The 24,947-nt window shown below is 44.7% G+C and overlaps 1 protein-coding gene across 5 annotated transcripts in view; it reads left to right on the top strand.

Moving 5' to 3' along the window:
* Positions 1-24,947, top strand: part of TTBK2 (tau tubulin kinase 2) — a 192,052-nt gene that overhangs the window by 102,627 nt on the left and 64,478 nt on the right. For 4 of the 5 annotated variants that reach the window (XM_033952139.1, XM_033952137.1, XM_033952140.1 and 1 more), the window contains exon 9: positions 4,335-4,460. The exons of the other annotated variant lie outside the window; for it this stretch is intronic. In XM_033952139.1, coding sequence (XP_033808030.1) covers positions 4,335-4,460 — 126 coding nt within the window. The remainder of the gene's footprint in view (positions 1-4,334; positions 4,461-24,947) is intronic. 5 annotated transcript variants of the gene reach the window in all.

The following is a 24,947-nucleotide window of genomic DNA, read 5'->3' as shown; positions in this document are numbered from 1 at the left end:
AACAGGATTCGCGACCAAGATGACAGCCAGGCGCTCAACTAAATTAGCTGGGCGGAGCACCCAGCTAAAAGGCGCTAGAGAGAACACTGGCCAGACCGCCGGAGGAACGGGGGAGGGGTTTTGGGTATTCCCTCCCTAAGACGCACCCTAATTTCCATCCACTTTTGGAGGAGGTAAAAGTGTGTTTTATAGAGCGAAAAATACGGTGCTTTTTAATATGATTGTTACATTAGGACCTCTGAGAAAGGCAAAGATAGCCAAAACACGGACTGTAGGATCCAGTACAAGTCATGGTTTGTATGTCCTAAATTGTTACATGCATGAGCAATTGATATTATATGGACTTTTCATACATTTCATGTTTTGTGTTTATATTTTAATTTTTATGCCAATAAATTTCTATTATTTTACAGTTCCTGTGAGATCCAGAGACTTTTTGTTCCTTCTTTTTTTTTTTTTTTTTTGGATTCACTGCTAGGCATAGTTCACAATGGAGGTCTAGAGGGAGCAACCTTGTTCTTTGATCCCTCCCACTGATGTGGCTCCTGATCCACAATTTGGGAGCCACTGGGCTAAGCTAGTATTGGGCTATAGTAACTATTCTGTCTAGCATTTTTGCAGCATCAAGATTAACTTGATTCTTCCAGATATCAAGCTGTCTATTTCTAACCCTTTTATTTCCTCTCTTGGTTTTTATCTGATTTTTCTTCCTTTTTTGTCCTAAAGCTTTTTGGATCAATTTTTCATTGAAATCTATCTGGCTAAGCAAAGATATAATTAGCTAGATCCTACATGGTGACATTGTCACCTTGCAGGGTTGCCATATTTGGTGAACTGGATTCATATGCTGACCAAAAATTGGGGCAATTCTGGAGGTATTCTGGAGAAGGCTTCTGACTTTACTTGCCAGTGCTGATCTAGTTTAACTTTATCACTTTATCTTGTTAAGTAAGATGCACAGCACTCTTTTGAAAATTAGTCTCTCTTTTTTTTTTTTTTTACTTATACTTTAATGTTTGAAAAAAAGGTGTGGACTTTCTGAAATTGGTCACACGCTATTTTTAAAGAATGTCCTTTCCTGGTTTATAGTTCAGTTTTTGCAGTAATCATAATACACCTGAACAGTACAGCAGTACTCCAGTGAGCTGCTACAATGGTAGCAGCAACTTAAAAAAATTAAACACTTATGGTAACTTAAGACTTGCCTTCTGAACTATTTAAAGTTTATGTAAACATGTATAGAAATGGTTTTGTTTAAATGAGGCATTATAGCTTTGCCACTTTTCATTTGAAAGATTCTGTAATCAAAATAATACACTGTTAAAATTGTACAGTAAGTGTGATTTGAAAGGATGTTAAGATGCATGGCAGATTAGCTCAGCTTATATTTTGTAATTACCATATATACTCAAATATACTGTAAACCCAATCAGAATATAAACCAAGGAACCTTTTTTCCCCAAAAAAAAGCGGGGGGGGGGGGGGGAGGGGGAAGGTAGACTCAAATATAAATCAAGGGTTTATATCTTAACTATGGTGGTGATCTCTCTCCTCTCCCCTCCCTCCTCCGACGCAGCAATATTATCACCTTCCCTGGCAACCAACATCCTTGTGGATGTGGTTATTTATACAGTAGATGTAGTTATTGATAGTCATTGGTCATGTGTTAGTACCTAACTGTTTGTGTGCCTTCACTTGTACATTTGCTTGCGTCATGTGAAGACAGCCCTGAGTATTCATGTTTTGTGGACTATTAGTGGTGTGGAGTGAGGGGAGAGTGCTGCAGGATTGATGTGCAGCTGTGTTGGTACCAGCTAACAGGCCTCTGGCACAAGACAGATCTGTAGGTGACCTATATGTATTGGTACCCTGTGCATGCTATTTATACAGTGTCTGGGTTACTGTATAAGTTGGGAGGGCATGTCCTGTCCTTATACTGCTGGAATTTCACTGATTGCTTGTGAATGGCTTTATGCCAGTTGAGCATTATGGTGCTTTTGGTGATTGCTTTGGGATAATAGATGAGTGCATGATGTTAGGGGAGAACACAACCTACTCTTCATCTCCAAGATCCTGGAAAAAACTATGCTAACCAATTGCATTCCTTCATTGATGAACAAGGAGCCCTATTCCAGTCGGGATTCAGGAAATTCCAGTCAGGATTCAGGAAATTCCACAATACTGAAACTGTCCTTCTCGACATCATTGATGACTGCTGGAAACTCATGGATAAGGGTAATGATGTTCTTTTGGTGCTGCTGGCTCTCAGTGCGGTGTTCAACACTATTGACCATCCTTTCCTCATTGAACAGCTCTCAGAAATTGGAATCTGAGACATTGAGCTATGATGGTTCACCTTTTTCCTGAATAACAGATCCCAAAATGTTCTGCTCAACGACTCGCTATCGAAACCAAAACCAATCAGATATGGTGTCCTGCAGGGGGCTCTGCTTTCCCCCCTATTATTCAATCTCTACATTAGACTTGTCCTAGACGTAGCCCACAAATTCGCAGATTCACTCCTTCGCAGATGATATCCAACTGTACCTACCGCTAGGAGAAGCCCGTGAAACCCTTGATTGTGAAACTCCTAAACTGCCTCTCAGAAATCAAAAACTGGATATCCGTCGTCAAATTACAGCTGAATGCCTCCAAGATGGAACTCCTTTGGATCCGCAAAGAACGCTGCAACCGTACCCGTCCCTTGCTTTGCTGGGACTCGACTAACATAACTGCGAAAGACCAAACATGCAACCTATAAATACTCCTTGACGGCAACCTGTCGCTTTCCAACCATATCTCTCAAGTGGTATCTTTCTCATTTTACTACTTGCGTCAACGCCGAAAAATAAGGAACTACGTTTCAGAGTCTGACTTCACCCAACTACTCTGTGCCTTAGTACTCTCCCACATGGATAACTGCAATACGCTGTTCAATGGTCTCGCGGAGAAGAACATATGACATCTCCAGCGAGTACAAAACACGGCAATCAGGCTTCTAAAAAACCTCCATGCCCGCGCCCCTGTCTCCCAGGCTCTAGCGCTGACTCACTGAATGCCCATAGCCAAATGTTGTGTCTTCAAGGGCTAGCGTTCAGATCCTTTGAGGACATGGCACCGGGCTAAGTGACAGTTAAGCTTCCTCCATATATGCCGAACAGGTCCCTCCACTGCCAGTATGAAATACACTTCAAAACACCCCCTGGTCATGCCTTCAACTGCAAATTGCTAAACGACGTTCCTACTCCCACTTCATACTGAGCCACTGGAATCGACTGCCCCTGCAAATCAGATCCCTTGAAGGACTCCTCAACTTTATGAAAGCAATGAAAACATACCTCTTCACCTAACTTCCCTGCCCTTGATTAATGGATTACAAAGAAACGTATATTGTCATGTAAGGAAAACTTGTACTGAAAAATCTGGCACTGCAACTAAGGCAAATCTAATCTGTAAATTGTCTGTGTGTGAAGTTAGGATAAAACTTGTACTGGAAAACTTGCACTGTAAGGATAACTATGACAAATTGTAACCTGTAAACTGTATATTAGTATTAGACCCCTAGTATGTATCAAATTAGGATAAAAACTTGTATCGTAAACTTGTACTGAAATTATGGCAAATCCTGTTAACTGTATATTGCGCATATTTAACATGTAACCCGTTCTGAACTCTTTGGGGACAATGGGATAGAAAACTAATTAAATAAATAAATACCTTGCCAAGTTCTCCTGACTTTTTGCCTGGCAGCCTTCTGTGCCTGCAGAACAGTTGCATTCGATGCAGGGCACAGAAGCTTGCCAGGAGGTTGCTCTTCAAGGAGAAGTTATTCTCCCTCCTGAAAGTCATATGACACAGACATGTTGCCTGAACTCTCCTCCACCTCCCTGCCATTCTTACTGCTCCAATGCTCAAGAAAGTTGACATCATTCTCTGTACTGGTCCAGTGCAGGGTCTTGAGCATCTGCACATACTCAAGGCCTGCCGGCTCTCTTAGTTGCGACTTAAATAGTAGATAGATATTATCCCTCCCCTCCCTTTCATAAACAACAAATGGCGTTTGGTGGCCACCACAAGCATGATGGTTTTCATAGCTGGCATGACAGGTCAGTTGATAGGAGCACCATTCTCAGCCTTAATGGAGATTTAAGTGACTTGCCCAAATTCACAAGGCACCACAATGGGATCTGTACTTGGGCTCCAACCATTAGGCTACTTTTCTGCCTTATGACTTAATCATGACAAAACACCTCTCTAAAGAATATTATATTTAATCAACATATAGAGAAGTTTGAAATATTTTGCATTTTATATCTCTGTTTAATGTTTTATAGGAGCAAGTAGGTTCTATTAAAGAGAGGTATGAGCACCAACTCATGTTGAAACATCTCCCTCCTGAATTCAGCGTATTTCTGGACCATATCACTATTTTAGATTATTTTACAAAGCCTGATTATCAGGTAAGTGTCTGTTTTGATTTTTAGGGGCATATTCCCTAGGTCCTTAAGATTCTACTGATTAATAATTTTAGTAGTAATTTGGATTTTTTTCTAACATAAAACCAGAATGCTAAGTGTATTTGCTATTACAGCAGTCCTACATCTGGCCAACCTGAACATCAGAAATGTGATTAACATTAAACCTAGATTTGGGGATTTAGCTTCTAAATTTTTGCGGTCAGTTTTTCCAAATATTATTATAGATGCAGAGATATGGTCTTGCAGCCTATCTGTATATTCACCCAGCAATCTCCAGGGTGACTCGCAGGTCCACCCCGATCCACACAGGACTCTCTGCCCCTGCTGTCTAGTGCTCCCACCAGCCATGTTTTATTTTGCTTTCTCCTATTTCCAGTGCCTTTAGTACACTTTCTCATCATGATACTGACTTTTCCCATCTCAAACCACTGCATACCTCAAGCCCATATTGTCCACTTTCTGCTTTTATCACCTCGCCATCCCTTTTGTCTTTACCTTCTTTTCTGCTCTCAAGCTTCAACATTTTCTTCTTTTTATTCAATCTTTTCCATTGTCTGAATGCATCTCATCTTCATTTCTGTCATCATGCATCTCCTACTCTTCTCCATACTTTTGTTCCTTCTCCTTCTTTCTGTTGGGGATATCAATCCTAATCCTATACTTCCAAATCAACTCTCACCCTACCTGTGCAGGTCAAATGACAATGCCCCCAGTGTTATTTCTCTTCCTCTCCTTTCCCCTTTTCTGCCTTTCTCATGTGCCATGTGGATTGTCAGCTCTGTCTCCAACAGACTTGCCTACATCCGTGACATCTTTATTTCTCATATTCTTTATCCACTTGCTCTACAACTACTAAATGATATAGGAATAGTAGAAGATGTTTTTAATTGGCTAATTGGTTTCCTTACTCCGAGAATTTATAGGGTGAAGATGTCAAGAGAAATATCTGACAGCTAGAGAGTACAGTGAAGGGTCTAATAGGGCTCTTCTCTTTAACCTTATTGATGTCCACCCTTGACAAATTCTTGATCCATTTAAACTAAACTAAACTAAGCCTTAAGTTTATATACCGAATCATCTCCATGGAAGCGGAGCTCGACACGGTTTACAAAGCTTAAAAATACAAGAAGAGAGGGGAGAGAGAATTTACAAGAGCATATGAAAAGAGGGGAAGTAAGCAGGAGATGTTATATATTAGAGAAAAGCCAGGTTTTCAGTTGTTTTCGGAACAGTTGGAGGGAGCCCAGGTTCCGCAACGGGATAGTGAGATCGTTCCAAAGGCCCGTGATTTTGGAGAGGAGGGATCTTCCCAGTTTGCCTGCGTGGGGGATGCCATGTAGAGAGGGGAAGGATAGTTTATGTCTGTGGGCGGATCTGGTGGTAGCAGGCGTTAGGGCGAGGAAGGATAGAGGGATTAGTGGCGGAAGGATGCCATGAATTATCTTGAAAGCCAGACAGGAGCATTTGAAGTGAATTCTGGAAAGTACAGGGAGCCAGTGAAGATTGGTAAGTAAGGGGGAGACGTGATCAAATTTGCGTTTAGCAAAAATCAGTTTGGCCGCAGTATTCTGGATGAGCTGGAGTCTGTGAAAACTTTTTTTTTGTTAGGCATAGGTAAATGGCATTACAGTAATCGAGTTTGGATAAGATGATGGATTGTACCAGGACGGTAAAGTGTTTTTGGTGGAAATAGGATCTAACTTTCCTCAGCATGTGAAGGCTGAAAAAACATGATTTTTTGCCAAGGAATTCAGGTGATCGTTGAGGGAGAGGGAGGAATCGATAATGATGCCGAGGACCTTGCTTGAGAACTCAAGGTGAAGAGCAGGACCTGTGGGCAGGTGTACTAACTTTGGGCCGAGCCAGAGTAGTTTTGTCTTTGATTCATTTAATTTCATCTGAACAGAGAGGGACCAGGCATGAAGCCTCATTATGCAAGAGGTGATGTTCTCTTGGAGGTTTGTAAGGTTCTGGTCTGTTTCGAGGAGGATAAGGATATCGTCTGCATATGTGTATATTGTTTCAAGGGGGGATAGTTTGAGAAGCTTCAGGGAGGTCATATACATGTTGAAGAGGATAGGGGATAGGGGAGAACCCTGTGGGACCCCGCAGGATGGTGTCCACGAAGCGGATTTGGAGCCATTTGCATTGACAATGTAGGAACGTGCGCGAAGGAAGTTTGAGAACCACTTTAGGACAAAGGAGTCTATTCCTATCTCAGAAAGTTGGTAGATTAGTATGTCGTGGTGCACGACGTCGAAAGCTGCGGAGAGATCGAACTGTATCTTTTTACATATATGCCTAGAATATTACTGTTATAATGCAATTTTGTTTATTGAGAACTTCTATACTGCTACTAATGACTAGAGAGTCAATTCAGAGTGGTCTACATGAGCCTTTGCAAATGCACTACAATACTTGAGCTTCTGTAAAGGTGTTATGATAATGAGCTTCTGTAGAGATGTTACCATACAGTCACAAAGTGCTTTTCTGAGGTGTTACAATACATGGGTTTCATACAGAGTTGCAGAGAGCTTCTGTGAGGTGTTACAATACATGGGCTCTATACTGAAATACACGGAACTCTGTGGTGGAGTTACAATACAGAGTTATTAATACCGGCATGATTATGCCATAATCCATCATCCTACTTATGTTATTGGCACATATTTATACCAAATCAATCATCCTATGTATATACACATGTAAAACTGGGTTTACTGTTGCCGCTAAATACTCTATACACTTTTTACACACCTTTTAAGGAGGTTGGCCATTTCAACTAAATATAATCTATTTATATGCATCCCTGAAAATTCTAGTTTCTTCTCTCTGAGAACTTCATAATTTCAGTTGAAGTAGTTTGAGAAAATGATAGTCTTTATCCCTTTCTTGAATATTCTGGTGTTCTTTTCTAGCTTTAATTCCTTCGGTAGGGCATTCCACCATGTCGGGGCCATTACCGAGAACATTCTTGCCCTGGTGCTTTTGTATTTGATGTTTTGAAGGAAGGTATTTATAGTAAGGACTCCTGGCTTGTGCACAGAGTATGCCGGGATATATGGTTATTTAGTGTGGCCACTAGGTATTGCTGTTCCAAGAGGGTGAACAGTTTTGTGTGTCAGCAATAGGATTTTGAATTTCACCCTGCTCTCAATCGGAAGCCAGTGTAACTTTTTCATTAGTGAGGTGGCACTTGTCTGTCTCAGTTTTCCTAGTAGAAACCTAGCTGCAGTGTTTTGTGCTATTTTGCTCTGTCTGATTATGTATTTTGCTAAACCGAGGAGGGTTGCATTGCAGTAGTCAAAGATTGTGAGTACCAGGAATATTATTATATTGGACATTGCTCGGTGGGAGAGGAAGGATTTCAGTCTTCTAACCCAGTAGAGCTTGCCATAAGTGTTTTTGACCATGCGTTGTATCTGCATTGTCATATCTAGGCATGGGTCCAGCCATACACCTAGGTTTCTGACCCCATTCTTGGACAATTCTACAGTATTGCTGTTTAGTGTTATTTGGAAGCCGGGGCATTTCCTCCCCATTTGTTTATGAGATGGAGTTCTTTTCTTTGTTGGCTACTAGGCCGTATGCATGAAACCACCTAAAGATTTTCTTTAGGCCCATCTCGATCATGTGTTTTAGTCATCGTGTCGTGTGGCCTCAGCAGTATGATCAATTGGATGTCATCTGTATAAATGTAGCATTCCCACCCCAGGTTTCTGATTAATTTTCCGAGTGGTCGGAGGAAGATGTTGAACAGCATGGGTGAAATGGCAGATCCTTGAGGTACCCCTATGACAGTTTCTTTCCAGTTGTTGTTATCCCCTTGCCATTCTACCCTCGTTAGTCTTTTAGATAGAAATGATTCTATCCATGGCATGGCTTTTCCTTCAAGGTCTACTCTGCAACGTGATTTTAGCAGCGTGTGTTGGACTAGGTTGAAAGCCATCAATAGGTTTAGGAACCCCAGCAACACGTCTTCACCATTTGCCTGGTGTTTAAATACAGAGTCCTGCATCGCTACTAGTACGATCTCCATGCTCGACTGTTTTTGGAATCCTGATTGGGCTTGGTGTAGTTTGGATGAGTTTTCCAGGAAATCTGATATTTGTCGGCACACTAGTTTAATAGTTTTGACATCCACAGCTGGCTTGCTACCGGTCTATAGTTGGAGAGGTTTTCTAGTTCTTTTTCTTTACTCTATGGTATGGGTTTAATGATGGAGTGTTTCCATTTAAGCAGAACTTGTCTGGATTATAATGAGTCTTTGATGAGGTCTGTGAGGTGGGAGAGTCCCGGGCCTTCGAGCTCTCTCGTCGGCTGAATCGGGCAGGTGTTGAGGGATGGTAGTCCCGGTTTCAGTTTTCTCAGTAGTTTCTTTACTTGGAATTTTGTGACGGGTTCAGACTCGTCCATTTTGTATCTGGTTTCCCCTTTGTGTTTGTCTATAGATATGTTGTCATTTAGTCTGTTGTCTTTCTGTAGTTTTCTTATTTTCTCAGTGAAGAAATTGCTACATTCTTTACTGGTTAGGGAGCATTCGGTGGCAGTCTTTCTGTGTTTTTCCTAACAGTCTATATAATAGTAATAATAATAATTTTATTTCTTATATACCGTTATACCATAAGTTCAAAGCGGTTTACAATGGGAGTCGTGCAGTGAGAGAATGCATTGTTTACAGCAAGAGACATATGTTTACAACAAGATACATATGTTTGGAACTCGGTATAGAGTTTTGGTTGAGTTTCCAGCTTTGAGAATCTTTTTTGAGAGATATTCTCTCTTTTCTTGTCTTCCTAATTTAGGTTCAGTTGATTTTGCACCAGGCTTTTCTAGTCTCCTCATCGTTGTCTGATTTCCTCAATTTTTCTTTTCTCTCTCATAAGTTTCATGATTTCGTCTGAGGGGATGAATCCATCTTTTCTTTTCAACTATCTGGGACATCATGCTACTAATGATACAAAATTGTATGGAGGTAATAAGATAATGGGCATCCACATATTGCTTTAAGCTGAATCAGGCAAAACAAGGCTGCTTGTACTCTGAATTTGAAAAATTACAAGATAATGATTAAGGGAAAGGAATTTACTCCAGAACCTGGTATTAGGTATCTCTAAAAAGATATAGCGGAATTAGAAAAGGTTCAGATTAGAGTGACCACGATGATAGAGGATGGAACTCCTTTCATATGAGGAAAGATTGAAGAGGTTAAGGCTCTTTAGCCTGGAAAAGATAGCCTAGGGGAGATATGATTGAAGTCTACAAAATCCTGAGTGGTATAGAATGGATACAAGTGAATCGATTTTATTTTATTTTTTAAAATAAATTACAAAGACTAGGAGATACTAGGAGACACTCAATGAAGTTACAGGGAAATACTTTTAAAACCAATAGGAGGGAAATACAAGGGGGTGCTGAAAAGTTCTCAGCCCAGCCAACTTCCTAAATTTTGAGTGTTTTACTACTGTAGCTGAAAAATATTTTATTTTGCAAAATGCCAATTTGCAGACTCGTAATGCTATGTTTTGACATTGTTTCAGAACATTAATTGAGCCATGTTGATGAAAAGTGTGGAATTTTCACGTGTGGAACTCCAAGCTGTCATGACGTTCCTATTCCTGCAGAAGAAAACTCCCAAAGGAAATCCATGAATGTATGATGCAAACATTGAGTGACAAATGCCTATCATACTCCACAGTGAAGACGTGGTGTGCAAACTTTCAGTGTGAAGATTTCGAGATGCAGCAAGGTCTGGGCCGCCTCAAACCGCCAAATCCTGAAATTGTTGACCATGTCCATGACATGATTTTGCCAGATCGGCAAATATCGGCTAAAACAATTGCTGAGGCACTACAGATATCCAGGGAATGTGTTGGGTATATAATCCACGATCAGCTGGGTATGCAGAAGCTGTCAGCCAAGTGTATGCGCAAATGTTTGAATGTTGAAGAAAAATGATGTCAAGTGGACATTTCCAAGTTGATTTTGCAGCATTTTCAGTGAGATGGCACATTTTGGAACAACTAATTATGGTTGATGAAACATGGTTACACTACTATGATTCTGAGACAAAATAACAGTCCATGCAGTGGTGGCACTCAGGTTCTTCAAGACCAAGAAAATTCAAGACCCAAAAGTCAGCAGGAAAGGTCATGGCCACAATGCTTTGGGATCAGGAAGGTGTTGTAATGATTGACTATATTCCAAGGGGCCAAACAGTTAATGCAGAATACTACTGTAACTGGCTGTGCTGATTTAAAGAAGGCATTGAAAGAAAAAAGGAGAAAAGCAGCAGAAAGGAGTTCTCTCCCAGATCATGCTCCATCTTGATTATTTTTTGTTTCCAATAAGAGCTTGGAAGGTTGACAAGGTTAAAAAGAGTTTGAAAGGTTGACAATTTTTTAGTGATTCGGAAGTAATTGTAGCAAAGGAGCAGTATTTCTGTTATCAGATAAGAGTATTTTTTGGAAGGGTTACAGAAACTTCAGACATGATGTGCCAAGTGTGTTGAACTTAAGGGTGAATATATGGAATAACTTGTAAGATTCATGGCTCTGTTATTCCCTTCTTGGTTGGGCTAACTTTTCAGCAACCCCTCTTATTATTTTCACTGAAAGAATAGTTAAGCTGTGTAACAGGTTTGAGTCTTAATATGCAGAATGTCCTATAAAATGAAGTAACTAAGGCATATTGGGAAGTTTTTCTTTTTAGATTACTTTAGATTAAAAGTGCAAGCTATTAGGGTATCATATTTAGGGTATCATATTCTCGACATGTGGGTGACGTCATCCACGGAGCCCCGACGCGGACAGCTTTTCAAGTAAACTTGATTGAAGATTTCAAGTTTGCTGGTGCTGCACCACGCATGTGCATGCCTTCCCACTCCACTAGAGGGCGCATCCCCTCCTTGTGGTCTTCAGTTCTTAGTTTTCCGCGGAGCCAGAAAGCCCTGTCGTTTTTCTCTCCGTGTTTTTGTGCCTTTCTTGCACCGCGGCTTCTTTGTTTTATCTCGGAGTCGCTGTGCGCCTTTTTCTTTTTTCGTCTCAAAAAAACCAAACAAACAAATTTAACAACCGTGATTTTTGGACTTCAGCATCCGGGGGCTCCCAGATTGCCGTGGCTGCCTGGCTTTGCTCGGCTGTGGCCGTTTTTTCCCTCTATGTCCCGGCCTCTTACCGGGTTTAAAAAGTGCAACCAGTGCGGTTGGCTGTTGTTGATAACCGACCCGCATCGGTGGTGTATCTTGTGCCTGGGGGCTGACCATCCAACCGACGCTTGCCCCAGGTGTGCTACTTTTCAGACTCGTGCCCTGTGTTGTCGTCGGGCCCGCATGGCTGAACTTTTTGCTGGAGAGCCGGTGGCTCCAGTCTCGGCCTCGACATCGGCCCCGGCCTCGACGTTGGCCTCGAAGACCTCGGCCCCGGCTAAGACCTCGACCTCGAAGGGATCAGCCTCGAAGACTTCGGCTCCAGGTAAGTCCCCTCTTCCTTCTTCAGGGTCAGCGCTGGCGAGGAAGCCAGCCTTGGAGTCTCCGGCCGTCCATGGTGGGAGTGTGCTCCCCCCGGCCTTGTCCAAGCCCTCCAAGTGTGCTGCCTCCAGGGAATACTCAACCTCAAGGTCGCCCTCGGTGGAATGCACTGCTGCACCTGATAGGCCTTCGATGGTCTCGGTGCCTGTGTTCCAGGATATGCTGCGGGCCTTGATATCCTCGGAGCTCTCCTCAGCTTTGGCCCGTTTGACCCCGGCCTCAACCTCGCATCCGGTAGACCAGCCTGAGCGTCCTGTCGAGGTCCCTCGGGGCAAGGTGTGTCGGACTCAGCGTCTTTCTTCCTCCGACTCCTCGCCTCGGGGCGTTCCTCGCCTTCGGGGCGCCCGAGGTCGAAGCGCCGATCGGAGCGTGCCTCGACCCCATCTCGCAGCTTGGCGAAGCGGCCCCGGGACTCTCCCCCGAGGCGGGGCCGGTCTCTGGGTCACTGGACTGAGGCTCTCCGGGTCTCGGAGTTGTCCTTATCCATCCCCCGTTTAAGTCGCCGGCCCGGTCTGGGGCTCCGCCCTGGGGGGGCCGGGGCATTGAGAGGCTCCCCCTCTGTGTCCCGAGGCGTGTCGCCTCAGCGGCAGGCCTTGGTGCCTCGGACCCCGGGGTCCTCGCCTCAGGCGTCCTCGACCCCACCGCGTTCCTATAGTGGAGCGTCCTGGGGTTCTGGCCGGGGTGACACTGATAGGCCGCTTCACTACTCTCGGGTGGCCTTGCCCTCCTTTTCAGCGGCGCTGAATACTACTCGCTCGACCACCCCTCTTGAGGATCGGTTGGAGGGTCGCCCATCTTCCTTCACAAGGTTTGTCCAGGACATAGGGAGAGCGCTCAATCTTGACCTCCAATCCGACTCCAAGTATACCAATGAGTTCCTGGAGGAGATGGACCTCCTTTGTCCTCCTCGGGAGTCTTTGCGGCTCCCTTTGAATCCGGTTCTGCGCCAGGCTTTCTTTCGGAATTTGGAGACCCCTTATGCGGTCCCCGCCATTCCGTCCAAAATGGAGTCTAGATACCAGACTGTTCCATGCCTGGGGTTTGAGAAGGCGCAGCTTTTGCACCAGTCTTTGCTGGTTGAGTCTTCCCTGAAGAAGTCTCATCCCTCTAGGGCAGGGGTGCCCAACACGTCTATCGCGATCGACCAGTAGCTCAGGAAGGCAACGCGAGTCGATCGCGGAGCCCATCCCGGGCTCCGTGATAGACTCGTGTTGCCGTCCTGATCTACCGGGCCGATCAGCCTTCATCTCCAGTGTTCTCCCTAGGGCCTTTTAGCTGAGCGGTCCGCCCAGCTGTCATCTGCTGCCGCCGCCGCTGCTGAACATTAAAAAAAAACCAAAAAAAACCGGCTTGGAGATTTCAGCCCATAGTGAACTTATGCTCCGTGGCTCTAACGTGTGCGTGCGGGCTTCCCTTCTCTTCCCTCCGAAACCGGAAGTTATGTCCGGGGGGGGGGGGGGAGAAGGGAAGCCGGCATGCACATGTTGAGAGCCCTGAAGCAAGCGTTCGCTATGGGCTAAGGCGGGAGACAGGTTAGTGAAGCATTTCCTCTTCTTGCTGCCGGGTCCTGCCTACTTTCTGTTTCCGCGATGGCAGGACCCGGCAGCATTTCCCCCAACAGCTCGATCGCGATGCTGGTCAGCCGAAGCAGGGAGAGGTTGGGGCGGTGTCGGCTTTCGGGCCTGTTATTGGTGGCGGTTTGGGTCCTGGTCCCCGATGGCAGTGGCTTGGAGGAGGGCAGGGAGAAAGAAAGAAAAAGGGCAGGCAGGGAGACAGAAGGAAAGAAGAGAAACATAAAAAAAAAGAAAGGGAGGCAGAGAGAAAGAAAGGGCAGGGAGAGAGAAAGGAAAAGTTGGGGGAGGGAACGAGGTCTGGAGGAGAGGAAGCATACAGGCTGAAAGAAGGGAAGAAAGATTGGATGCACAGTCAGAAGAAGAAAGTTCAACCAGAGACTCATGAAATCACCAGACAAGGTAGGAAAAATGATTTTATTTTAAATTTAGTGATCAAAATGTGTCTGAATTTATATCTGCTGTCTATATTTTACACTAAGGTCCCCTTTTACTAAACCGCAATAGAGGTTTTTAGCGCAGGGAGCCTATGAGTGTCGAGAGCAGCGCTGAGCATTCAGCGCAGCTCCCTGCGCTCTAAAAACTGCTATCGTGGTTTAGTAAAAAGGGAGGGGGGTATATTTGTCTATTTTTGTATGGTGGTTACTGAGGTGATAGTGCATAGAGTCATCTGCTTTGACCTCTTTGAAAAACCCTGGAAAAGGAATGATAATTAACATTTTCTATGCGTACAGTGTGCATTGTGGGTTTTTTTTAATTTTATTGTTGGTAGATCATTTTGACTTGGCCATTTTAAAAGTAGCTCGCAAGCCCAAAAAGTGTGGGCACCCCTGCTCTAGGGTCTCATGGGTGTCCCGCCGGGCTGAAAAGGGAGGACCATGGATAAGTTTGGTAGACGCCTCTACCAAAATTCCATGATGGCCAACCGGGTCTTGAACTATACCTTCACGTTCACCTAGTATCTGAAGGTCCTGGTCAAGTCTTTGCCTGCTTTTCAGGATGATTTGCCCGCCTCTCGTCGTGCGGAGTTTGGGCTGCTGGTGGACTCTCTTTTGCAGCTTCGTCTGCATTTGTTCCATGCCGTTTACGATGCCTTCAAGCTTTCCTCTCGAGTGTCTGCCTTTGCGATCGCCATGTGCCGTTTAGCGTGGCTTTGCATTGTTGATATGGACCCCAACTTTCAGGACGCTTAGCGAATCTCCCCTGTGTGGGGAACGAGCTCTTTGACGACTCGATTGAGGCGGCCACTAAGTGCCTCTCAGAGCACGAGCGGTCCTTTGCGTCCTTGGTGCACCCTAAGCTGAAGCCCACTCCTTCGAAGGCGTATCGGCTGCCGCCCCGGCGGTACCCGCAGAAGTCTACACCTGCCTTCTCTCGTCCGCCTCGTCGACGCCACTGGCAGCAGCGGGCTCCCCCTAAGCCTCAGACCCCTGCTGTGTCTAAGCCCGCACCGTCTTTTTGACTGGCTGAGCGGAAGGGGGCGGGCCCCCTCCGCTTCAGACTTCGCCACTCTTCCTATTGGGGGCCGTCTCCGGGCGTTCTACCTGGCCTGGACCCGCATCACTTTGGACACGTGGGTCCTCTTCTTTGTCGGAGAGGGATATTCGCTGAACTTCCGGGAGTTGCCTCCGGACAATAATAATAATAATAACAGTTTATATACCGCAGTACCGTGAAGTTCTATGCGGTTTACAAAAGATTAAGCAAAGATACAAATTAATTGACTTTAAGAGGGGTGGAAGAAAGAAAATTAATAGGACAGGAAATCCATTGTTGAGGAGAAAGTGATCAATAGGACAAGTTAATAACTATTGTTTATTAATATATTCATAAATGATCTAGAAACAGGGACGAAGTGTGAGATAATAAAATTTGCAGATGACACCAAACTATTTAGGGAAGCTCGGACTAAAGAGGACTGTGAGGAATTGCAAAGGGACTTGAACAAACTAGGAGATTGGGCAACAAAATGGCAAATGAAGTTCAACGTTGAGAAATGTAAAGTATTGCATGTGGGAAGCAGAAACCCGAGGTACAACTATACGATGGGAGGGATGTCATTGAATGAGAGTACCCAAGAGAGGGACTTGGGGGTAATGGTGGACAGGTCAATGAAGTCGACTGCACAGTGCGCAGCGGCCGCTAAGAGAGCGAATAGAATGCTAGGTATAATCAAGAAGGGTATTACAGCCAGGACGAAAGAAGTTATCCTGCCGCTGTATCGGGCAATGGTGCGCCCACACCTGGAATACTGTGTCCAGTTTTGGTCGCCATACCTTAAGAAGGATATGGCGTTACTCGAGAGAGTTCAGAGAAGAACAACACGTCTGATAAAAGGGATGGAAAACCTTTCATACGCTGAGAGATTGGAGAAACTGGATCTCTTTTCCCTGGAGAAGAGGAGACTTAGAGGGGATATGATAGAGACTCCTCTATTTATACCCTTCTATTCCTTTTCCAGCAGAAAAATGTCCAATCCTCTCTTAAATCCCAGTACTGTATTCTGCCCTATAACGTCCTCTGGAAGCGCATTCCAAATGTCCACCACACGTTGGGTAAAGAAGAACTTCCTGGCATTTGTATTGAATCTGTCCCCTTTCAACTTTTCCGAATGGCCTCTTGTTCTTTTATTTTTTGAAAGTTTGAAGAATCTGTCCCTCTCTACTCTCTCTATGCCCCTCATGATCTTATAAGTCTCTATCATATCCCCTCTAAGTCTCCTCTTCTCCAGGGAAAAGAGACCCAGTTTCTCCAATCTCTCAGCGTATGAAAGGTTTTCCATCCCTTTTATCAGACGTGTCGCTCTTCTAGGGTATAAATAGAGGATTACTGCTCAGGTCCTGGACCTGTTGGGCCGCCGCGTGAGCGGACTGCTGGGCAAGATGGACCTCAGGTCTGACCCAGCAGAGGCATTGCTTATGTTCTTATGAGGGGAGAGAGGTGAGTGGATCAGTTGTCTAGATGCTTTAGGAACAGGTTTTGTTTTTTTTAGACGTTTCCTAAATTCCTCATAAGTAGTGGGTGAAAGCAATTGTTCTAGGTCTTTACCCCACGATGCTGCCTGGTGTGAGAGAAGGTGTTCATGGTGTTTTTTCAGTTTACAACCTCTCACTGGGGGGGAAACGAAGTTGGAATGTGAGCTTCTCTTGTGTCTGTTGGCTGAGAAGGAGAAAAGGTCAGTTATGTATTTAGGGGCAAGTCCGTGTAGTGCTTTAAAGCAGAAGCAGGCGAATTTAAACTTTACGCATGCCTCCATCGGCAGCCAATGCAACTGCCGGTAGTAGGGTGTCACGTGGTCATATTTCTTTAGCCCAAAGATCAGTCTAACTGCTGCATTTTGCATCAATTATAAACGTTGCATATTCTTTTGGAAAATTGCCAAATAGGCGATGTTACAGTAGTCAAGTAGACTTAGTATGAGGGATTGGCCAGGGTTCTGAATGCCGATGTATCGAAATAAGCTTTAATGGATCTGAGTTTCCAGAGAGTAAAGAATCCCTTTCTGATTAAGGAGTCCACCTGGTCTTTCATGGTTAGGCATTGATCCGGTCTCTTTCGAATCGAGCGCAGCTTCCCTTGCTCCTTCTGGAGGCTCGGGCTCTTCTTCGTCTTCGGGCTGTGGAGGAGGTTCCCCCTTCTCAGCGGGGGCAGGGGTTTTACTCCCGTTACTTCCTGGTCCCCAAAAAGACCAGGGACCTCCGTCCTATCCTGGACTCCGGAAGCTGATCAAGTTCCTGGTTCGGGAAAAGTTCCGGATGCTCTCACTTCCTGTTTTGTATCCGTTGCTGAACGAGGGTGACTGGATGTGTTCCCTTGATCTGAAGGAGGCCTATACTCATGTGCCAGTTCATCCGGCCTGTCGCTGGTTCCTTCGCTTTCAGGTCAGGGACCTGCATCTGCAGTACAGGGTCCTCCCGTTCGGGCTTGCTTCCTCCCCGCAAGTCTTTACGAAGTGCATCGTGGTGGTGGCAGCGGCTCTGCGGTCGATGGGCCTTTAGGTTTTCCCATACCTCGACGATTGGTTGATCAAAGCCTCGACGAAGGAAGGGGTTATTTTAGCGACCCGTCAGACTATTACCTTCCTTCAACGTCTGGGGTTCGACGTGAACTTCCCCAAGTCTCAGTTGTGCCCCTCTCAGTCCCTTCAGTTTATCATGGCCTTGCTGGACACGGTTCACCTCCGGTCATTCCTGCCTCCCCCTCGGCAGGCCGCTCTCGTGCGGCTGAGCCAGCAGGTTTCCCTACGGACTTCGGTCTTGGTCAAGCAGATGATGGTCCTCTTGGGACGCATGGCCTCCACCGTGCATGTCACACCGTTCGCGAGACTGCATTTGAGGGTCCCTCAGTGGACTCTGGCCTCTCAGTGGCGGCAGGATCGGGATCCTGTTTCTCATCGCATTGCGGCGACTCCCTCCTTGAAACGCTCGCTCCATTGGTGGACCAGCTCTTCCAATCTTTCCAGAGGTTTGCTTTTTCTCGCTCCTCCGCATCACAAGGTCCTCACGACGGACTCCTCGGCGTATGCTTGGGGGGCGCATGCTTGGGGGGCGCATCTCAACGGGCTGCGTACGCAGGGCCTTTGGTCGAATGCGGACCGCTGTTGTCACATCAATTTGTTGGAGCTTCGGGTCATTTACAATCCCTTGGTGGCCTTCCGACATCTGCTTCAAGATCGGGTGGTCCTGGTACGCACGGACAACCAGGTGGCGATGTATTACGTGAACAAGCAGGGGGGTACAGGTTCCCTGTCTCTTTGCAAGAGAGCTCTTCGCCTTTGGAATTGGGCGTTCCGCCGCAACATCTTTCTTCGAGCGGTGTATATCCAGGGCGAGCACAACTGTCTGGCGGACAAGTTAAGCTGCCTTCTACAGCCGCACGAATGGTTGCTCCCAGACTCTGCGACAAGTGTTTCTTTGGTGGGAGACTCCGCAGATAGATCTCTTCACCTCGCCCTCAATCACAAGTTGCCTCTGTTCTGCTCCAGGGTGTTCTCCCTGGACCGTCTCGAGGCCGATGCATTCCTTTTGGATTGGACGGGCAGGTTCTTGTATGCGTTTCCTTCCTTCCCGTTGATTCTGCGGACTCTTGTCCATCTGAAGACTGCCTGTGCCACCATGATTCTGATCGCCCCTCGATGACCTCGGTAGCCCTGGTTTTCCCTGCTTCTTCAACTCAGTGTCAGGGATCCTCTGCTTCTGCCTGTGTTTCCTTCTCTGCTGTCTCAGAGTCGGGGTTTGCTGTTGCATCCCAATCTGCAGTCTCTTCATCTGACGGCTTGGTTCCTTTCCACTTGACACCTTCCCTGGGGTTATCCCGGTCGGTGCGGGATGTTCTGGAAGCCTCTCGGAAGGCTTCTACTAGACAGTGTTATGCCCAGAAGTGGACTAGATTCGCCACGTGGTGTGCTTCAAATCAGGTGGAACCTTTGTCTGCTTCTTTGTCTTCGGTTTTGGATTATTTGTTTCGATCTGGCCTCAAGACCAATTCTGTCCGTGTACATCTTAGTGCATTTGCCGCCTTCCATCGGCAGCTTGATGGGAAGTCGCTTTCGGTCCACCCCTTGGTTTCTCGTTTCATGAGGGGTCTCTTGAATGTCCATCCTCCTCTCAAGCCTTCTCCGGTGGTTTGGGATCTCATTGTGGTTCTCGCTCAATTGATGAAACCCCCCTTTGAGCCCATGGACAAAGCTCATCTGAGGTTCCTTACTTGGAAGGTGATCTTCCTGCTTGCCCTCACGTCTGCTCGCAGGGTCAGTGAGCTGCAGGCTTTAGTCGCGGACCCACCTTTTACTGTTTTTCATCATGACAAGGTGGTCCTGCGAACTCATCCCAAGTTCTTGCTTAAGGTGGTGTCAGATTTTCACCTTAATAAGTCTATCATTCTTCCGGTGTTTTTTCCTAAGCCCCATTCTCTTCCTGGTGAGGTGGCGCTTCATACTCTTGACTGTAAGAGGGCGTTAGCGTTCTATCTCCAACGCACCCAGTCTCATCGGAAGGTTCCTCAATTGTTCTTGTCTTTTGATCCTAATCGGTTGGGCCGTCCTGTTTCCAAGTGCACCTTGTCCAACTGGTTAGCTGCTTGTATTTCCTTCTGCTACGCTCAGGCTGGTCTCTCGCTGCATGGTTGGGTCACGGGACATAAGGTCCGAGCGATGGCGGCTTCGGTCGCTTTCCTCAGGTCCACGCCCATTGAGGAGATCTGCAAGGCTGACACTTGGTCTTCGGTTCACACTTTCACCTCACATTACTGTCTGGATACTTTGTCCAGGAGCGACGGCCAGTTTGGCCAGTCGGTTTTGCGCAATCTGTTTTCCTAGTTTGCCAACTTCCCTCCGTCCCTTTTTTGGTTAGCTTGGAGATCACCCACATGTCGAGAATATGCTGCCTGCTTGTCCTGGAATAAAGCACAGTTACTTACCGTAACAGGTGTTATCCAGGGACAGCAGGCAGATATTCTCGCAACCCTCCCACCTCCACAAGGGAGGTGGGAGGCATGCGGGAAGGCATGCACATGCGTGGAGCGGGAAGGCATGCACATGCGTGGTGCAGCACCAGCAAACTTGAAATCTTCAATCAAGTTTGCTTGAAATGCTCCGTGGATGACGTCAACCACATGTTGAGAATATCTGCCTGCTGTCCCTGGATAACACCTGTTACGGTAAGTAACTGTGCTTTACATTCACAGTTTGATATCACTAATGCAAAATGTTTGTAAGGGTTACTCCTCTTTTGAAATTGTACTGGTTTCCAGTCCAATTTAAAATATGCATTTTTCGGAAGGGTATTTTTTGCTATAACTTTGTGTTAGTACATCCATTATGAGGTACCATCCTATGATCTTTCCCATTCATAAAACTATAGCATCAGTATTTCTCTCATTTGATCTCTCTCTACTACCATCTTTCTTTCCCCCCCCTCCTAATGTACTTCCCTTTTATGTACTTTTCTTTAAAAAAAAATTGTATTTCTTCCCCCCTTTCCTAATGTTTCCCTTGTTCAATTTACCCCTGTTGGTCTAATTATAAAGATTATGTATTAGTGATTTTTTTTTTTTTTTTAATTTCATTTTATTTCTGTAAAACGCTTTGTAATTTGAAAAGCGTTTAATCAAATTATTTGAATAAACTTGAAACTTGAAACTTTTTATACGCTATTTGATGTTGGTATGCTTCCTAAAATTTTATAACAAAATTCAATTTAAAACAAAAATATATGCATTTTTTATTTCAGAATTATCTCTGATACTGCTCCTCAATAATCTTTCTTTCGTCTGGTAGATCTTTTTATAGAAAGGAGTCCCTTTAATAAGCTTTGCTAAGAAATGGACTTGGGTGCCCTTATGTGGGCATTTCCAGTGCATGGCAGTGAAAAAGAGCTTTTTTTCAATTTGTTTCATTAATGGCTGGGCACTAATTTTAGCATTAGCACAAGGCCATTAAAAAAAAAAATTGCTGCAGGAGCACTTACAACCTCCTATTTATGTGCCATTAAGAGTTTCTGCATTATGGATATATTGCGCATGCGCTAGCTGACTGGATCATCCACATCCATTTTCTGCTCCTGACATGCTTTCATTAAAAATACTGCAATTAGTGCACAGATGTCAATAAAAGGAGAAAAGTTAGTTTCTAGCAGAATTTTTACTTGATCCTCCTAGAATCACTATGAGACTTATGGGCCTGCCCACCCCTAGGTTTGCGTCTCCATATATAGACAACACAATACCATTAATAATACTTACCACTCAGTCACATAAAGGTAATCTTGTATATTGTTAACCCTATTATACACCTGTTCATACCCATTCCAACCAATCAAGATGAGTTTTATTCAGCGTAATAATTACGGTGCTGTAGGTCTTGTCCCGTTTGTCTTTAGCTTGCTAGTATAAAAAAGGAACTCAGCAAACTTAAGCAGGAATTGGAGGCAATTAGATCAGCTTCCATCACTACACAGAATAATACCAATTTACCACTACTGCCTCAAAGAATAAAACAACCCAGGAATAGATGGGTCATAGGCTCAGGCAGATTACAACATGTGGCACAGAAACATTCTCCTTTACTGTTGTTACCCTACATAATTCTTTTGCTGCATTAGAGTATTGAGGTGCAACCAGAACCAATGAAAATAGTTCAAGAGTAAAGACACCCCCAAAGCACTGATAAAGAAGCTCAATCTAGAAAACTCTTGCTGCAATGTTCTATTATCAGAGGCATTAACTTTGGAACACAGTTCAAGGGGCCCATCAAAGTGAAATGTTTTCTAGGATCCTCAGCTACCAGGAATACTGGACAAATCTATATATATAAAATCGGAGGTGTGTATGTGCTGCGATCACGCAAAAACGGCTTGACCGATTTGAACGAAACTTGGTTTGCAGATCCCTCACTACGTGGGATGATATGTTCTGGGGATCTCGCGGCCCACCTGCACACGTGGGCGGAGCTACAAACATAAAATCAGATTTCACCCATTCATGTCAATGGAAAAAATGTAAAAAGCTGCCATTCTCACAGTAATTCAAAAACGGCTTGACCGATTTGAACGAAACTTGGTATGCAGATCCCTCACTACCTGGGGTGATATGTTCTGGGGGTCTCGCGGCCCACCTGCACACATGGGCGGAGCTACAAACAGAATATCAGATTTCACCCATTCATGTCAATGGAAAAAATGTAAAAAGCTGCCATTCTCACAGTAATTCACAAACAGCTTGACCGATTTGAATGAAACTTGGTATGCAGATCCCTCACTACCTGGGGTGATATGTTCTGGGGGTCTCGCGGCCCACCTGCACATGTGGGCGGAGCTACAAACAGAAAATCAGATTTCACCCATTCATGTCAATGGAAAAAATGTAAAAAGCTGCCATTCTCACAGTAATTCACAAACGGCTTGACCGATGTGAACGAAACTTGGTATGCAGGTCCCTCACTACCTGGGGTGATATGTTCTGGGGGTCTCGCGGCCCACCTGCACACGTGGGCGGAGCTACAAACTGAACATCAGATTTCACCCTTCATGTCAATGGAAAAAATGTAAAAAGCTGCCATTCTCACAGTAATTCAAAAACGGCTTGACCGATTTGAACCTACCTTGGTATGCAGATCCCTCACTACCTGGGGTGATATGTTCTGGGGGTCTCGCGGCCCACCTGCACACGTGGGCGGAGCTACAAACAGAACATCAGATTTCACCCATTCATGTCAATGGAAAAAATGTAAAAAGCTGCCATTCTCACAGTAATTCAAAAACGGCTTGACCGATTTGAACGAACCTTGGTATGCAGATCCCTCACTGCCTGGGGTGATATGTTCTGGGGGTCTCGCAGCCCACCTGCACACGTGGGCGGAGCTACAAACAGAACATCAGAGTTCACCCATTCATGTCAATGGAAAAAATGTAAAAAGCTGCCATTCTCACAGTAATTCCAACTACCTGGGGTGATATGTTCTGGGGGTCTCGCGGCCCACCTGCACACGTGGGCGGAGCTACAAACAGAACATCAGATTTCACCCATTCATGTCAATGGAAAAAAAGTAAAAAGCTGCCATTCTCACAGTAATTCAAAAACGGCTTGACCGATTTGAACGAAACTTGGTATGTAGATCCCTCACTACCTGGGGTGATATGTTCTGGGGGTCTCGCGGCCCACCTGCACATGTGGGCGGAGCTACAAACAGAAAATCAGATTTCACCCATTCATGTCAATGGAAAAAATGTAAACAGCTGCCATTCTCACAGTACATCAAAAACAGCTTGACCAATTTGAACGAAACTTGGTATACAGATCCCTCACTACCTGGGGTGATATGTTCTGGGGGTCTCTCGGCCCACAACTCTATGTTGCTTGCTCAAGGGTGGGTTCACCCAACAATTTATATGTTCTTGCTCCTGGAGGTGAAACTAAAAATGTTGTTTATAATCACGTTTTGCGTTAGTTGTATTGTATTCATTTTGTCAAATATTTCACATTATAATTTGAATATTGTACTTTTTATTAAGCTGTAAAAAAATAATTTCATTCACCACTATAAAGTATCTTTATTTGAATCCATTTACAGTTTTATTGCTATAATTAAATACCCGTGCAACGCCGGGGCATCAGCTATATATATATAAAATCGGATGTATGTATGTATGTTCCAGCATAACTCCGAAACGCATGGACAGATTTCAACCAAACTTGGTATACATATCAATTGCTATCTGGGAAAAAAATACTGTGGGGGTGGGAAGGGGATGACATGTAAAGACTCATCGAAAAAGACAGATATTGCTTTGACTAATGGTGTGAAGCTTGGGGAATGATGTCACACAGTCAGAATGATGTCACAGTCAACAGTATATAAGGAAGTGCCGCTGTGGTGTGGTGTGGTTAAGCCGAAACTGAAAATTTGTGTGATGTTAATCCTCAAGTGAATGTTCCTGAAGGGAATTTATATCCGGGCAACGCTGGGTGATCAGCTAGTATAGACTATAAACAGAGAAAAAAAGCTAAGGATTCTAACACTATTTTCTACTGGGAGCATTGACCTAGACAATAATGCCCCACTTTTGTAGTGCAGAAAGCTGTCTGCAAGCTGGGGAAGAGGTTAAAACCTTTGATAAAAATGTAGCTTTTTCTGAAGTATTAATTACTTATGGAATGGGAGAGGAAAGGTTACAGAATATTAAGAATTTAATAGATGGCTCAAAGCCTGCTGTCATGCTGTAGAAATAAGTAGTAGTAGTAGTCACCAAGAAAGTTTTAAGTACACAGGATGGGGCAATACATAGAAAACAAAAAAGACTATAATTTTATTTCATTGTGGCAGGAAAATTGTTGAGAAATTCAATATATTTCTTGGCATTTAAACTAAGTGAGGGTGGCATATGGAAACAGATCAATTCAGGGAGTCACCCCCCCGGCAAAAGACAAGATATGACAGTAGTAAAGAAAGCAATATAAATAACAATCTTAACAATTCACTTCTTAGCAACACAGTACAAGATGGGACTAAGCAAAAAAACTGTACAGAAAATGATACTGCCACTGAAATGTACAGTCGACTCCACCTAAGTGCACGTCAGTTAAGCGCACGCTTCGGTTATCCGCACCCAACCACCATGGTACCTACTGTTTTTTTACATTAAAGTCAATGTACGTAAACTCCAGATATTTGTAATTCTGATAAGCACACAATCTGCTTATGAGCACTGATGTCATAGGTCCCACCTCTGTTCTTTCATTTACGTTCACTTCGATTAAAAGCAATCACTTTCTGACGGGATGAGCCACATGTTTTGGAACAAGCAGTCTAGGCCTGATCAGAACTTTCGGAACTGCACCATGGCGTTGCATGGACAAGGATCATTGTCTTTGGCT

Source organism: Geotrypetes seraphini, chromosome 7 (assembly GCF_902459505.1).
Source record: "Geotrypetes seraphini chromosome 7, aGeoSer1.1, whole genome shotgun sequence".
Classification (NCBI taxonomy): domain Eukaryota; kingdom Metazoa; phylum Chordata; class Amphibia; order Gymnophiona; family Dermophiidae; genus Geotrypetes; species Geotrypetes seraphini.
The sequence above is the reverse complement of the archived record's forward strand: the minus strand, read 5'-3'. Positions and strand labels throughout refer to the sequence as shown.